Consider the following 17,696-nt stretch of genomic DNA (forward strand, 5'->3'; position numbering starts at 1 on the left):
TGAATAATTATTTCACACATGCGTGCGAGAACCCGTATTATATATCTTATGAATATATCGCCTCGTCGCGGACAGATTTCACGTCAGCAAAAATTATCCGAGACTCACATCTCGGTGTTGAAAGGGTACAGGGAGGAAAGAGAACGTCCGCCGTACGAGATCGTTCACACAAAAGAATACGAGAAAAGGAAGAAGCGGCTTACGCGCGCGCAAGGTTAGAAGCTTAAGCCTACCGTAGTAAGACGTTCCACCTTTAGCCCTTTGCTGTCTCTCTCTCATGGGCCTTGGTGGATATTTACAACGTCGTCACCCGGCTCCGCGTCGAGCGGAAGCCGACGAGTGAGAAATGGCCGCGCCGACAATTAACTGAAATCACAGCGGGCCAAGGCGGTTTGTCACTGTCTGCGCCCTCCAACTACCGTGCCCTGCCGTTATCGTTAGTTGTCGCTAATGCCACACATCTATGACTATCGCAGGGCAATATCGAGAAACGAACGTTCACAGTTTAATCTTTTCACTTCGCTCTTTGTGATTTTTTTGACGCAAACTTATCACACTTCGACTCGAGTATATCGATTTTTTTTCGAGGAATTGCATTTGTGCAAATATTGTTATAATTAACGCTTTGTATATAAAATCGCGGAATTTCAGAGAACGTTTTGCGGATAATGCAGCAAGGATATAAAAGCTGTAAAAAAAAAAGAAAGACGTTATTCCCTTCGAACGCGAGCGGAGTTCTCTTTGACACGGATGTAGCCGGGTGTAACGCGATTAAGTAATTAAGGGATTTTTAATCTTGTCCCGGTCTCGCCCTCGTTTTGGCGCCGGTCACGAGCCGGCGAAAAAATAAATAAACTCGAAGCCGGTGCCGTTCAGGAATTAAATCGCTGATGAAGAGCCCGTACCGCGCTCTTTTTTCGCCCCCCTATCTCTCTCGGCTCGTCTAAATCGATAAATTATCCACGGTGCGAACCTGTGAACCTCCAATCTTGCTCTCGCGCATCTGCCGTGTCCTCTTTTAAATCTCAGTCCTCATTCGTTAATTATCAAAGATACTTACCCCAATGAGCGTTTATTTATGTACGGATCTTGGTCAATTGCAAACGTTAAATTTGTCTTCAAGCATTCAGTTTTGATGCGAAAATCAAATTGAACTAGATTTCTAATCACGTGAACTAGGAGGAAGCGATCTTTATTTAAGTTTATATCAAATATTATTTTTTTTTAAATATCTACAACATAGATATTTTAACTATATATTTATACATATATCAGACATAATTTATTTGAACACAATCGAATGTATTTAATAGAAAGATAAATGAATATTTAATTTTTTAATTGCGTGGATTAATACGGTTCCAAAGTCTCTGTAATAGCAAGTCGATTCAAGGTGAGGGAGGAAAAGAAAAACGAGCGAGCAAGTGGCTGCAGGGAAGGGAAAAGTAGGGAGATGACTTGCATGCGAGCGTGTTCGGTTACAAGCATCGAGACATTTATCCTCGCCCTTTTAACATTGCTCTGCTCGTCCAACCGCCCACGCATCGAGTCGTGCGCGCTGTCATATTTCAACCGTGAAATGGGCCAGCAGTCTGCCTCTCGCCTTTCTTTACCTGTTATTTCTCGGCAAATATTAATTGTAATGATTTTTGTAATTTACGCGTAGCATTCCTTATCGCAAAAAAATTAAGCTGTTCTCACCGAAAAATTAAACTTTCTTTTTTTTATAGAAATAACAAATTTAAAATTTTCTTAGTTTTTTTTTCAATTTAGAAACTGAAAATTAAAAAATATTAAACAGACGTGTTATTCTCAAAGCCTCTACTGTTATTAATTAGAAGCTTCATTTATATTTATATTATTCCTCTTTTATTTTTTATATTATATATATACACATAAAATATATATTTCTTGTATAACACGTATATAAACAAAGTACTGGTTACGAAGCTTCCTTTTAATTTTCTCCGGAGGTAGGAGAGTGTTTCTTTGAGAGCCGGATAATCTGTATCCATTAGATTGGTTGCGTCCGAGTTGGCCCGTCTTCTGCAAGAAGACAGAATGGAGCAGGGACGGTCGATGTGTTTCTCACGTACTTTCGCTGGTCCCTGCTCCGAAGCCGTTCTCTCGACTTCGTCGTTTTCTAGCATTTGACAATTATTCGGTAATTTATCAAAGCGTCCGCACACAATGGCCCGGTGCGAGAGCGATCGCGGACGGCTCTCTCCCTTTGTGAGCGGCGCACGCAATACGGTGTCCGCAAAATACTCATTCGCGAGATGCTTAAATCTTTTGGTCTTGGTAGCAAACACTGAATAAATATCCGACACTCTTAAGCTAACAATATAGGAATACATTAATATAAGAATTATATTTTGTATTCATATTTCATCATTATATTTATATGTCGAAATATGTGTGTGACGATAATACGAGTTTCCATTTATTACATAAATTATCACATATATTAACTGAATCTATAAAAATTATACATTGGTTATTAATTATATATGATTCAATCAAATACATATTTATTTCAGAGTAACACTATAAATGTAAAGATTTTAAATGTATGATTTTTTTTTAAATTTAATTGAATGTTCCACTATTCATATATAGAATTTAGGAACTTGAGTTTGCTTATAGATTAACTATATCGGATATTATTCTTTCGTCTCGAGAGAATACAAATCGTGTCAATCTCTCTCAGCTTGTATCAGTATAAAGCGACAACCATAAAGTATATAAAGCGAATTCGCGCTAATCGCTTTTCTGTACCGGCTTTTAATTATAATTAGATACGCTGACGCTTCTCGTATCTCGAATGATGAGCCCGGTGATGATATTCCACCGGTGAAATCAGCTCGGTGGCAGATTTCAGATCGCCGATCTTCCCACAGCCACTTAGCAGCGGTAGTCCGACTACTTTGTAACAGTCGAATCAGCGGTGGTTAACGATCCCGTCGCTCGGTTTAACGAATAAACTATCGCGGAGATGGTCGACGGAGGTGACGAGGATGATCGTTAAAAACCGGCGGAGTCGATAAGTCAATTTTTAAATGTAAGCGTGCGAGGAATTGCCCCTTTCCTTAGAGGTTTCTAATTTTTCAGAGTCAGAGTCCTTTAAATTTGTACGGGACGATTTCCTTTTTTTTTTATGATCGTCGTAGCGAAACTGCGATTTTGTTTAATTTACTCGTTTGGAATCCGGACTTTATAGCGCGTCATTAGTGCGCGAGTTAACATCGCTGTTTACAGTTGGCGTAACGCGGCAGCATCCGTTGCTGCGCTGCACATTTTTACGCACCGCGCTCGACTTGGCGAATGTATAATCCGCATGAATGCGTTTGATGTAGCTCGACAAAGTACGGTTATTTCTCCTCTGAAAGTAGATCAATAATAAATGGATGTATGAAGCTACGAAATAAATTAGTATCGTGTTTAACAAAGTAAAAAACGAAGTTGAAGTCTCTGATATTGAATATCCACAAATAGGGGAAACGGACAATCAAAGCGCAAGATAATTCTCTTTCTATCAATGTGATTTATTAATTGTTCCAAATCGTATAAAAATATTAAACATTAAAAATTGGATCTCATTCGTTGAAAGATTACGACTGGTTTAGGGTTTAGGTCGACACCGCCGAATAGAAATCTCGTTAACGCGAGATACGAGGACATTTTTTCGCGCGAGCAATCTTCATAGTTTGCGATCGCGATTCTTTCGCACATGTGTGTTTATGTGCCTCGCTCGTAAACGTAATCGTATTCGCGGCGTATAATTTGTGCGTAACGTGCGCACTCGCTTTCACGGCAAAGCTTCTTTTTTTTCCTTGTAACGCGCGTGGAATTATCGGGACACCCGGTGTACCAGGTATCCGTGGTATGGAACGTGGCTGCCGACATCGAAACGAACAAGCCGCGATCCCGCATTCGGAGCGGCGGAACAAAACTATCTCATTGTGTGTTAATACGCCGCTCTTTGCTCAGTCTCTTGCCCGCCCGACTCGTGCAGCCTGCAACTGCTATACGATTTAAGATGCAGTCTTAAGTTGTGCTCACACCGCGATTCGCGCGATCGCGAGGGCTCGTTCCGGCCTTGCGAAAATAATGGTAATATTCCCATGCTTGCGGTTCCCACATGGTTCATAATGAAAAATTGAAAAGCGTTTTTTTCTCTGAAAAAAAAAGAATGCTAGTTTTAATGGAAAGTCCTAAAAATATGAATAGTGGAATGTTGCATAATTTGCACTTATAAGTAAGTTTGTCGTTACGAAAATTCAAGCTGATGATTTCTAGTCTAAAAGTAAGATAATAAAGAATTTCGAGATTGTGTACAACGAAAAACTTTGCATTATTATCGTTGCACAATTTTTTAATTACTATGATTTTTATTATTTTTGATTTATTATATTTTGAATTATTATTAGTAATTTTTAAAAATTATTAAGAAAAATAAGAGAGATTGCTTAATATCACTATATATTTAGTGGCAATATTACAATTATTTTTTAGCACAATTTTATTAATGTATATATATAAAGTTTATGATAATAATTTTATGACATTTTATTTTTTCTTTTGAGATTATAACATCTTACTATTTTGAAACTTCATAAGAGCACCGGTCTTGAAAATTCGCTCATTCGTTGTAAACACGACTTTACACTTGCAACGTTACACCGTTAAGATCGGCATGCGTGCCGAAACAGTTCTGGATACTCGAGCATCCCGTATACGCAAAGGGTGCGTAGAGGCGCGTAAAGATGCGAGTCAAACTACCTGGAAACTCGCTCTCGGCATTTTATGCCATTTTACTCTCGCCAAGAATCTCTCTTTCGATCAGTCTCTCGCCACCGTATAAACTCTTGCAAATTTTCCGCGTGAAATTTAGAGCGCTCTTCGCAAACATTTTTTTTTTTTATCGAATGGTTATACCATCAAATTTGATCTTCAATGATCTGATCATTCTAGAATGAAATATTTATAACAATATTTAATAGATCTTTCGCATATATTTTTGTCTACTACTATTATATCTATCATTATACTTTAATCTAACACTTATGTTAAAATTGCGTTTTTATCTCGCATATCGTATATATACAAAGTATTTTATTTTCTTTAACGTCGATTATATTTAATATACGTTCTTAAATCGCCTCTAATTCTACTGATGCCTCATTTACTTCGCTTTGGCGTTGTGCAACAACCTTTTCGACCGTATTTGCATCTTCTTACGAACCGCACAGGTCGTAGCTGTTTAAATATTCAGAACTCGCGAAGCCCATATGGACCGACTATGGTAGACGCAGATGGGGGAGAGGAACGACAGATTCGATAATATGTCGGCGCGATTACACGCTGCTTCGACCGAGTCGCGAGTTTGCGAGGGAAACTAGCGAGAAACGCGGCATCCCTTGTATTCTAAATTACGCGAAAATTCGAGGACCAATTTTCGGCAACTTAGAGGGTCCTCTCTCGCGCAGGTTTCGTCGGCTCTTATAGTAGGTATAGGCGGACCACATATTGGATCATATCGTATCTTCTCACACCCCATGAATAATGCATCTTTAAGGTCGCCCCCTCCCTCCCTCCCTCGGCCCCTCTTCATCCCGATACTCGATCTCACCCTCTTTCTCTCCTGCATTTCTCTCTCTTTCTCTCTGTCTCTTTTCCTCGTTTGCTTCCTCTCGCGCGAGCCCGAGCCGAGTCGCGTTCCGAAATCTCTTCGTAATTAAAGCTGCCATATATTTTACTTTAATCGAGAAGATCGGCCGGCTACCATTGGCCGCGACGATTTATCACGACCGGACCGGCTCTTCGTCCGCCTCTCTTTTTCGCTTTCTCACCTCCGCAGAAGATTATAATGCCGAGGATGTATGTACCGGTGCAGTGTAATTGCGAAATGTTCTCACGAATCCGCGGCTTCTCCCGTCTTTCGAAATGCCGAACGATAAACGATAGCCTTAAATTTTCAAACGCGATATAAAAATATTTTAGTAACAATCTTAAAAATATATATCTTTAAAAAAAAACGTCGATAATATAATTATGATGATGAAAAAGAATTTCTTCCTTAATTATCACGCATAATATTTTATCAAACTTATCAGAATTAATATCGTAAATCAAAATATTGCAAGTAGAATGAGGGAAATATGCAGATAAGGCCGTTTTCTCCCCGGTTTTATTTAATTATTGAAACGCGTTATAATCCAATGGTTTGCACTACCGGGGGACCTTCAAATCTGATCTCGCTGGGTTTCGAAGCGTTGGTCGTGACTCGCCTTTCTTCTGCGCGAATCGTTTCCAGGCCGCGAGGGATCCAGTAGCCCTTGAAGTAACAGAAGCAAGAGCAGTCCCGGTGTCACAGACTGCGAGATAAATCTTGGATTACCACGCGCTTCCCCTTCGTTCTCCTCTTCCTCGGTCCTGCTCCTTGAGTAGTAGCACCTCGGCATCTCGATTCTTCTCCGTCTACGACATCCACCTTCACTTTTCCTTTTCTTCTTTCTCTTTCCTCTCTTTCTTCCCTTTCGTCCTCGCATCGGCGACACAGGTTTAGCACCGTTTTACGCTCGGAAGTGAAGGACTCGGGGACTACTGTATTCCTGGATTTACAATCTCGAAGACGCTGTTTGGTAGATCGCACGCGAGAGCTCCGTATTAATGAGCGATTAGAGACATAAATCTGACTTTAGCTCTCCACTCCATTTTTGTCACGCGCGAATCTTGTTATTCTTTTATTGTTCGCCGGATTGTTAACATGGTGGCTGTGATGCGGGTAGATTAATAACTCGAAACTATTTTTGTCGCAAACACATATAGCTGTGAGAGATACGCACGGATTAAGTAATTAGTTGAATTTTATATAAAATCTATGATTTAGGAAAATATATGGAGATTTACGAAAATCGTGTAGTTTAAAATTATTTAAAATAAGATGCATTAATATCGTAAAATTATTTTTATCTTGTTATTACTTGTTACATATACATGGTGTGTATTTATAATTATATTATTAGAAAATCTTATTATTTATTTTATTACTTATTATTTATTTTTTTCGCGGATAACGAAAATTGATTATCATGAAGCGCAGTGGGCAAAGGCGAAAAAGTGGCGCACAGCCGCCGCGTTAAGGGAGAGAAGATGCGAGGGCGACGAGAAACGAGGGACCTCCCCCCTCGTCTTGTCGGTGATCCGCGAGACGCCACCGGGACTCTCTACCCGCCAAAGTAGCTCGAGCGAGCCCTCTTAAATTAATTACAGGGAAAAGATCCGCGCGCAACCCCCGGCAGAGCAGACGCCCTTATTCGAGAGGGCAAAGGATACGCGCGCGCTTAGTCGAGTGTCTAACGGTCGAAAATCTTCGCTAAAGGAGCGGAATGCTCGCCGAAAAAAATTCCTCTTCGTACGTCTCAGACGCCGAGATTTTAAGTAGTTTCACCCACGTTTTTTCCTCCTTCTCCTCCCTTATTTCCTCTTTCTCTATATGCCATATACTCTTCTATCCCTTAAATCTTCCGGTGAATTCCTTAGACTGGTTTTCCTTCAAATTGGTTCGGTAAATTTACTCGATGCGCGCGGTTCTTTTACTTATGCATGTCTTATGAATAGAAAATACAAGTCCTGATGGTAGGGAATATCTCTCTCAATTCACGTAAATTTTTGTCTCATTTAAAAAAAATTTATGTCCAAGAAATAATTTAAAAAATCCTTATAATTATACAAATGTCAAAGTTATAAAAGGTTAATGTTAGAAATGAAAAATGATGCGTTTAGAATGTGAGAACGTTTGGAAACGTTACATACTTGTTCACATCGGATTCATACTGAATTCGAGGGAACATAAATGTATTATTATCGAACAAATCTCTAAATAGTTGCGAAGTTTCCGGGGCTGACTCGCTAGAAATGCTGCTTGTAACCCGGCTTTATATCGCGGATCCCGTATAGAACGGTGGAGAACAAGCTCTACCGGCTAATGCCGTTGTAATCCCATAAGCGCCATAAGTCCCGATGACTGGTCGGAATAATTCCGATAGGCCGTTTCACCCTCTTCGTCGTGTTCGAGTTTCCTATTCCTTTCTGTTTCGCAGAATTTTACTCTCTCTTAACCGAATTCACAATTCACCGAGAAATAAAAAACGTAGAATTTTGCTTAATCCTTTTCGATAATTAACTGATTATCTCTTTAAAAAATTTCTGTTAATATTTTAATCTATTTTTTATTCGTAATTCGATCAACGTTACAAACGTATAGAATATCGCAAATGTTAGATAGTTATCTGTATTAATTGTTGTACAGTTGTACAGTTGTGGAAGGACAAGGCGTAGAATCTTATCACAACTAAAAACATTTAATTATGATGTTATATTGATATAATATCGATATCAATAACTGATATCATTATGCCTGTGAAAGATATAACTCTCGCATTTTTTAATGGTAACCGAAGTATCGATGGCGAAATTTTGACACGACGATGACATAATCTCTCTATCATTCATTTTCTATATGGTTTCTCTTCTCCAATTACCTGATGTCTCGGAGATTCAATCTCACGATTTGTATGTGCATGCAGCACCAATTATTTGTTTTTCCTTCTCACTCGCGTATCGCACACGCATATTGGTTTTCTTTTTAAAATCGAAATATTTCCAAAGCAATTGTCTTTATTGCGCGATATTGCGTCCGACTGTTTATCGTACAATTTTGCGATACGCGGACGTGCGCCGAATGTTAAATTTTCGTCTCGGTTTTTATCGAATCGTCCACTACTCTCTGTCCGATGTTAAGCACAGAATTAAACAGTTTGCTTTTATTACTACATATTCTTTATATTTATATTATTCATAAAATTCTATACACGTAACAACGAGAATTATTATAATCTATTCTATTTACAAGCGTAAAATGTTTTAATATCATAAAAATATAAAGACTTAATAATACGAAGAGCGCTTATGGCTCTCTGCGCGAAATATAACAAATTTATATTTGTTTTATCAATAAAATTTTGGAAATCACGGTTTATAGAGAAACAAGATTCTACAATTTTTATTACATTTTGCATCACGTATGTATATACGTTTAATGGAATAAAATTAAAAAATTAAGACAGCATCAGAGCTCGCGCGCCAATGACTATATAATTCGTAATGAGATCGGGAGATCGCGCGAAACACAGGTGCTATTAGCGTCAGCCGGAGAAGTCGCTGGGAGGAAGACTCGCATAGGGAGCCGAAGACAGATCGTAAAACAACCGACGTGGTGTCGGCGCGACAGGAGCAGAAAGTACAAGCGGAGCGGAACACAGACGAGTTGTGTCCTCCTTTGCATTAAACTCGCATTCCGTGCCGAACGATTAAGACTTAAGAGAAACCGCTGTCCCCCGACACACACACACACACACACACACACATAATATAGAGGCGCACGAATGAATGTCCTTATTGTTCTACCGTGAGAACCCGAGGCACGCGCAAATTCGATGTAATTAAATAAAACGATACGCGTGAATCACGTTCTCGCGATTTTTATCCTCGCTTTTACACCTATTTTCCGCGAATGAGGTCAATCAGGCGCAATGAAAAACTGTCTTCAATTCCGAGAAACCCCTCACATTGACATCTTGTAATCTTATTATCTAAAAATATTGGGATATATGAGAGATTAAAATTTTGCCGTCTTGAGAGATACTGGGGTCTTAGAATTTTGGAATCTTGAAAATTAAAAGATGAAACTAAGGATTTTAGAAACCTAAAGATAGTGTCGCTTAAGCACTGGTCCATCTTTACGCTTATTGCTTCGTGAAGTTTGTACGTCGATCGGATCCAAGAGAGGATGCTGAGGTAGCGAGAAAGAAGCCCCGCGCAAGCCGGATGCTAAACCGCACTTTACTCAATGGGGTGTACACAGGTCGGGGAGCGTGCAATAATAACGAAGCGAGAGAGAGCAGTATATAGGTGACGCGCTATACGCGAATGACGATGGGGTATCCTCCGTTACCCACTTTGTATGAAATATCAACCACCGTGAAACTTGAACGCCCTGAGAAACTTCGGGCGTCCTCTCTCCTCGGTACTCGCTCGATCGTCAATCCCGAACGTGCGGGAGGGCTAAAAATCTCGGGAATCTCCGTCGAAAACAGCGTCCATAACTCGCTGATCAGAGTAGCGAACGAAGCAGAAGTATTCGCAAGTGAATTGTGCGCGAATATATCAGACTTGTTCTTTATAGAAAGTTATAAAAATAATAAAGAATATCTCTCAAAAATTGTTTCCTCAAAAATCTCTTGAAATTAGTTGATTTTGACGATGGGAGATGATGCAGGAAAAGTATCACAGTTTATAAATCACTATCATATATATAGTTATATAGTATTTAATTTCCGTCGGATATCTATATTAAATTAAATCTGAATAATAAAATATAATGTCGCTGAAGCGAAAATAATACTCTGGATAAATTTATAATTTTGCCATCTATAATCATCAAAAATAAAATCTGATATTGAGGATATTAGATTAGAAAATGTCCTAGTGCTGAATACATTACGCGTCTCGTGTGACTCTTTCATATTTTCGACGTGATAGCTAATATGTACTTAAAAGATACTGAATGATGAAAGAGCGTTAATTAGCAGACGTCTGATAACGATTTATTTTTCATATGCGATAAATCGATAAATCGATTTATATTATCCGCGACACTTTATAACACAAGAAGAGTCATTGAGAAAATCACCGTCCTCTGTCGATGATTATTAAACTAATATCGAATCGGATAATTCGATCGAGACTCGACGCTATTTATGTCGTTTCAACCGCGTGGACTTCCGCTGTGGGATAATACGGTTAACCGCGCTGCCCATTAGTCTTTCCAAAATCGATACACGCCGGCTGCTACGCTGAAAATCGATGTCGATTATCGCACAGTGGCCGTCTCAATCTCTCCTTCATCCTTCCGTTTCCTCTTTTGTTTCCTTCTTTTCCTTTTTTGACTGCAAATTTTATCTCCTGTGATAATTTATAATGATATACACACGATTTTATACATGCTACAAAATTAATATAATCAAATTACGGAAAGACTTCGTTTCTATTCATATCTCGGTATGTAATTCAAATTATATTCTTATTTATTTAATATTAAAAAAGAATTTCGTATCCGTTTTGGAGAATCTGAGATATATATTTTATATAAATCTGGATTAAATTCTTTCTTATTATATCGTCGCATATATTTACGTTGATGATTAAAGATTTGATTTTTCTTGTTAAGTTCTTCATGTTTCCCATAAGGCTATGTTAACATTGTACTTGTAACTCTCGGTATAATGTGGGTTAATTAATAGGATTTAAAAAAATTTATATAGGATCACGATCTTGCGTAGGGGCTATATTGTCGCATATTCCAACAGATTATCCTTAATAATCACGAGTGCTTTGGAGGGGTTTTGCTCTGCTCTCTTTCTTCTCCCTCGGTTCTCGTCTCGCTTCGTCTCGCCTCTCGTGCATCGTATCGTCAGTTTGACATCGTTGTATAACAGGATCTCACGCCAAGTACTGAGCCGGTTAACTCGCTGCAACCCAATCCACTCTTTCTCGTTTCAAATCTCGAGTTCTTCCTCACTCTTCTCCTTACCCTTCTCATTTTCCTCTTTCTTTGCAACATTATTCGCTCCCATGGACAGTCGCACTTCTTTATGCATATGCATCTCGGGATGCAGTTTCATTATATATATATATATATATATACGTAAAACTTGATCTTGATTAATTTATGACAAAAAAAATAAATATCATCTACATGTTTCATTAGAGATAATCATTCAAGATTATATATATAAGAAAACCAGTAAAATGATCAATCTTTTTTATTGTTTCCTTGTTACTACGCGAAATGCGATTTATGCGCTTCTTTTTTTTTCGGGATAATCGTTAAAAGCGTGGTGTGTAAATTCGCTTTCGGCATCGCGCCGAGGGAAAAGGGTAGGCGGTCTGTCGTGAAACCCCGCGTTCGATCCCGGCGATGAATTATTCAGGGTGTCTTGATCTCCGGTCGGGGCCGCGCGACCGACAGACAGACGGATTCCGGTCTTCGCTTCTCGATCACCGCGGTGGTACCCCGTGATTTTTTCCCGGCCAGATCTCCCTTCTTGCGCGAGCGAGCCAGATTAAGATCGCAGGAATCGCCTGTCAGCTGCGACGACTCGCCGACGACGAATCGCACGGCTCCCAAGATCGTCTCGTGCGCCATGTACGGCAGTCGTCGCCTTCCTCGCTTCTTCATTCATGCGCGGCTCCATCCTCGATCGACGTCGAGTCACCGGATAGACAGGTAGAGACACTTCGAGTCACAGACTCCGGTCATGCTTGACCGCGATGTACAACCATATTCAGTCATGTTAAAGCCGCAAATGCAGACATTATAGTGTACAAGATATACTCAGGATTACTCCAAAAATTAAACCTCAAAATTAAGACAAAGTCCGAGCATATACGAATGTCATATAGTTTTAGAGAGTGTTTCTTCTAGTGTCTTATATAATAAAAAAAAATAATATAGATATTCTTTTATTTTTTGGAATCTTGCTTATTGAAATAATTCTTCGGCAATGATTATCCCCTATAATTGACAATGTATACTTATTTATTTTATAAACTTTCATGATATTTGAGAATTTTATTGTGCTAGCGAGTTTATATATGATATCGTTTTATAAGCAACAACCAATTTTTGTATTCGATCCGTAAAAATTGGTGTCGCGCGATCCAGTAACGGGTGATTGAAACGTTCGCCAAGTCGTAAGTGAAGACATTAATAGCGCGTTGTACGCGACGGGTGATGCTAATTCCCGATTATCTCCGAGATGACGATTTTCACGCTTATAATTGGCGAGACGACTCTTTTCGACCGTGAAGCCGAACATGCACGGTAGTCCCGCACGAGGATTAACGTTAACAAAGTCCGAGGCGTTCATCGTCGACTTGACTCACCCGGCTTAAACGAGCCGATTCGTCGCGCCATACACCTGACTTCGTCTACGGGGTGTCCGTTCCATAAAGCTTCTTTACTTCTTCATATTTTTATATAAGAAACCATACGATATAATGTTAATTTTTTATATATTTCGAACATATTAAATTTTTTATTGATATTTTTCCAAAGAGGAGAAATGATTATTAAATATTACTATCGCGTTAAAAAGATTTTCACTTTAAATTTATTTGATTTGAAACATAAAAGAAATAAGATTCAACAATTCAACGATTAAAAATTTTATACGAATATTTTGAAGTATTTAATATAATATTTCTATAGCAATATAACATTTCGTAGACTAATTGGCTCTTGATAAATTTTTTTTCAGTGATATTATGGTTTCTTTTATTTCTTTTTTTTTTTTATAATGTAGAAGGTTTAACATTTCGCGTCGATTGTAGCTGCACAGGTAGTTCATAAACTTTCACCATTTTCCAGTAACTCGTTTGCAAGACTTCCGTTATGAACTTGTCGGAATTACATGGTTTTCGAAAGCGATGCGAACGCGACGGGATAATACTCGATCATGCTGCATGATCGTGCTTGACATGCGTGGGAGTTTTTCGGCCGTCAGTGCGGATCATCGAGCGTGATCATTTCGCGAAACCGAATGACGATCGATCGGCGTGGAATGATGCGCGTCACCTTTTTCGAGGTGTACTCGTTGGTCCGTCATCGTTCGTGACGTAGAAACCCGCAACTGCTCGTCACCGCTTGTTTATTTGACGGGTCCGATTGAACGCGCGGAATTAACCCTTCGGCATTATCTTTTTCAAATGCAATGATTCATACATATATGTATTGCTATAATATCAAGGACTATAAAAGCATTTATTCAGGAAAGATTCGATGTACAAGAAAATATTACGAGTGTTTTCGTAGGTATAAAAAAATTTTACAAAATTTTAGAATTTTTGAATATTAAAAAATTAATATTAAAACAGAATTTTAATTTAAAAAATTTAGAACGTAATTTTTGAAAAAACGAAAATAAGTACAGAAAATAGCTTTTTTATTTTTATTCTAAAAAAGCTTATCAAACTAACGGTGAAAAACTCATTTTCTAAGAAACCTTTGAGATGTATGTATAAGAAAAAGAGAAATTATATTTCGGTTTTTTATATCGTCTAATAAGATCTTAATATTTTGTACACCCGTTACACACGTCCGTGGGCATGCAAAGGTCGGTGGCTTCCCCTCACGCGCGTCTTTTGAGGTTCTTTTCGCCGCCTAATTGTATCGGGTGTCTTAATCAGCGTGTAAGCTACTAAAGCCAGAAGGCCAAAAGTGAACGAGAAAGAGCGGCGAAGGGGCTCGCCTCCGCACGGTGGGCCATCGTTCTGCATCTCAAAGGCGCAATTTAAAAAAGTATGTTAAGTCGTTGCCATTATGCTCGATGTACTTATCCGCTCCGGGATCCCGTCAGACATGAATTTAGATTATGGTCCCGGCATTGTGCGTGCTTCCTCTTCTCCATCTTCTAAGATTCGAATAGAATTTGGAAGCGACTTTTGGCGTATCTTGACCTCTCTCGCTTTCTTGAAAGATAAAGAAAATTTTTGTGCTAAAAAGGTGTTATAAATCAAGATATAATGCTGAACTATTTAAATTCTCTACTTATTTGTTTTTTTTTTTAATGTTTTATATTTGTTTATTATTAGTATTACTCATAATACAGAAGAGAAATATACGAAACCAACAAAATTATATTTTTGTATATATGTTGCAACATATAATATATACTAATAATTGATAGTATTATAGATTTGTCAATCTTTTAAATCAATTTTTTTATTAATTATTTTTAATTGCATTATAATTAAAGTTACGTTTATCGAACAGTGTTTAACAAGAGTTTTATTTTTTATTTTTACAAGCTTTTTTAAATTTTTTCTTCTATTGCTTGTCTCTATAATTTCTGCGGCCAACTCAAAATTTTCTAATGTAATAGCTAATGTAATAACTTTGAACATATACGAAATGAAAATTTTATTATCTGACATATGTCAATTCGTCCGAGTATGAATTTCGATGGGCGGAGAGAGGAAGGACAGAAGCATAGACGATTACACTAGGGTTAAAGTAGGTTGTCGTACGGCACGTGCTGAGTGTATACTAAAAAGCAATAAACTCCTTCGGGAACTTATCTCTTGTAATGACAACGCGGTAATATCTATATGGGATCATAATAAAGCTACCTACGTTCATGGGAGGCAAAACGACCAGGGCCTTTGAGGGCATATTGGTGCTCCATCTTTTGATCCTGCTCGCTAATTCGCCTCGTGTATTTAGGGATGTTCGAGTCGCACGAATATGGACGCATAATTGAATCGAGCGAGCGCGGGAAGCTTTATAAACTACCAATGAATCTTAATGATAATTGAAAAATTTTTTAAATATCAAGTAGAAAATAAAAAAATTAATTTGACAAAAAATCAATTATATAAATATATTGATAAATTATATTATTGATAAATTATAGTATTATATGTATATTGGCAGTTTATATAATTTTATGGAGGGTTTAGTTAGTATCTAATAATTTAGATTTTAGATAATATAAATTTGATAGTAGTGGATTATATATAATTTGATGGGAGGGGGGATGTATTTTAATATCTTATAATTTAAAGGGTGACTAATCGCATTTGCAGATTTTCATGCATGATATGACAGCATCTTTTGCTGAAATCATGAACGCAAGTGCGAAATAATTGTATCTCCTTTTTTAATTACATAATTTTTGAAATTTTAATGTATTCCTTTATTTAATCTTACTTGTGCACGATTTTTATTATACTTATTATTGTTTATCGATAATATAATTATCATTAATAGTGAATATTAAGCTATGAATATAAGCATAACAAATATTAATAACTCAATTATATTTTACATAAATATAAATTGAATATATTGGGAAGCTTTACTAAAAAACTCCATTAATTGAAAATGATTATATCGGGGCGAAGGACTTTTCGGGATTTTCAGGCTTCGGTAAAGATCTCGATTACTGTACGGTTTTACTGTCAATTGTAGAGTCTGCCAGCCTGAAAGTGTCGTCGGGTGCCTTCCTCTGTGCATGATAAGCTCTTTGCTAATTGATAATAATTCTCTGTATCTCTTTATCTTGATGATGACGATGACTGATGACCACTGTTATATGGGTGATTCTAGTGGGGCCTGTGTTCGGGGGCCGATGCGGCGCGGAGGCGCTCGGTCTGGGGCTAGGGCTGTCGCCGGGCCCGGCCTACAGGTTCGCTCTGCCCCCGGGACTCGCTGCCAAGACCACCCGCTGCCTTGTATTCGACCAAGGTAGGCCCAGCAGCCATCTTCATTGCCGCGATCGTCTTTTATCTTTGATCCTTTCAGTTTCTGACATTTGTTCGATAAATTTCTTTTTTTTTGTGTGTGTGTAATCAATCCCGGACAAAAAATATATCATAGTGACTTAAATTTGTGTTTTTAAGCTTTTTAAGAACTGAAAGGATCGATGATATTGACTTATACGTGCGAATGCAATTTTCGCATTTCTATGCGAAAATACATATAAGATCTGTCAGAAACTACTTACTTGCGCCATTGCCTCGTTTTGCTTAAGAAAGAAAGAATTAACACGATCTTTGAACATGAATTTGAACGAATTTCAACACGTTTGAAATGAAAACTTATTTTCGACTTATGCCATGGGCAAATATTTCCAAGAGAGGATGGACGAATGAAAGCATAATTAACGTGAGGAACGACCTGCTCGCGTCGATAATCAGATCCGAAATGCATAATTAATTTTCGTTAAATAGCGTCTAGTTGCATCAGTAATTTTCGGCGAATCGCGTAATGAAAAAATAATAATAACAGGTAATTTGATCGAAGCAATTTCGGTAAGAGTAATTTTAATTTAATTATATTGATTGCAATTTAGTTTGATTCATCACAATCATTAAAATTTATGAGGTTATTTCAACTGAATTATTTTGATTAAATTAACATTATTTTATTTGTAGTCATTATATGTATAAGGACGGTTATATATTCATTGTCCAAAAAATATAATGAGTAAATTTAATACGATATTCATTGAGAAAAAATCTGAAAATCTGAAACACAATTTGAGTATAATTTGAAATATAAATTCTTTATTCAATTTTTCTTTCACACTTTAATTATTCACGCATATAAAAAATTGTAAGATTTGAAAGTAATACAAGTTTATAATAGTTTGCAAAATTTTATTTTTAAATTTGAAATGTAGTATAGCAAGTTTAGATTCGCATGATCGAAGCTTAGAGAAATTTGACTTTTCACGATTCGACTCGTATATCTCGATTTTGTCGCATTTCGTCACCGTTACCATTTTCGATATCGCTGCAATGCCTTGATGCAACGCGATACAGCCGTGTGCATCGGCGCATCAGGTGCGCCGGCAGGCAGCTGGCGAAAGGCCCGGCGGGTCTTAGGAGATTTGTGGACAGGAAGATGAGCATAGCTCGTGGGCTTAGTTCGTGCAAACGCGCAAGTCGATCTGGTAGCTGGATTTGCGGGATCGATGGACCGCCGCGACCGACCGGCACTCCGAATTCGCGAGAATGAACAGACGGATCGATAACTTGACCCGCCGCAGCCGCTGCGGCGGTATACC

At 38.0% G+C, this 17,696-nt stretch overlaps 1 protein-coding gene across 8 annotated transcripts in view; it reads left to right on the top strand.

Moving 5' to 3' along the window:
• Positions 1-17,696, top strand: part of LOC145934914 (E3 ubiquitin-protein ligase Rnf220) — a 144,219-nt gene that overhangs the window by 23,020 nt on the left and 103,503 nt on the right. For 7 of the 8 annotated variants that reach the window (XM_083035829.1, XM_083035860.1, XM_083035821.1 and 4 more), the window contains one exon: positions 16,235-16,372. The exons of the other annotated variant lie outside the window; for it this stretch is intronic. In XM_083035829.1, coding sequence (XP_082891955.1) covers positions 16,235-16,372 — 138 coding nt within the window. The remainder of the gene's footprint in view (positions 1-16,234; positions 16,373-17,696) is intronic. 8 annotated transcript variants of the gene reach the window in all.

Source organism: Prenolepis imparis, unplaced genomic scaffold, assembly GCF_030444845.1.
Source record: "Prenolepis imparis isolate NDT839.2.m4 unplaced genomic scaffold, iyPreImpa1.0 SCAF_1, whole genome shotgun sequence".
In the NCBI taxonomy this organism is placed as follows: Eukaryota; Metazoa; Arthropoda; class Insecta; order Hymenoptera; family Formicidae; genus Prenolepis; species Prenolepis imparis.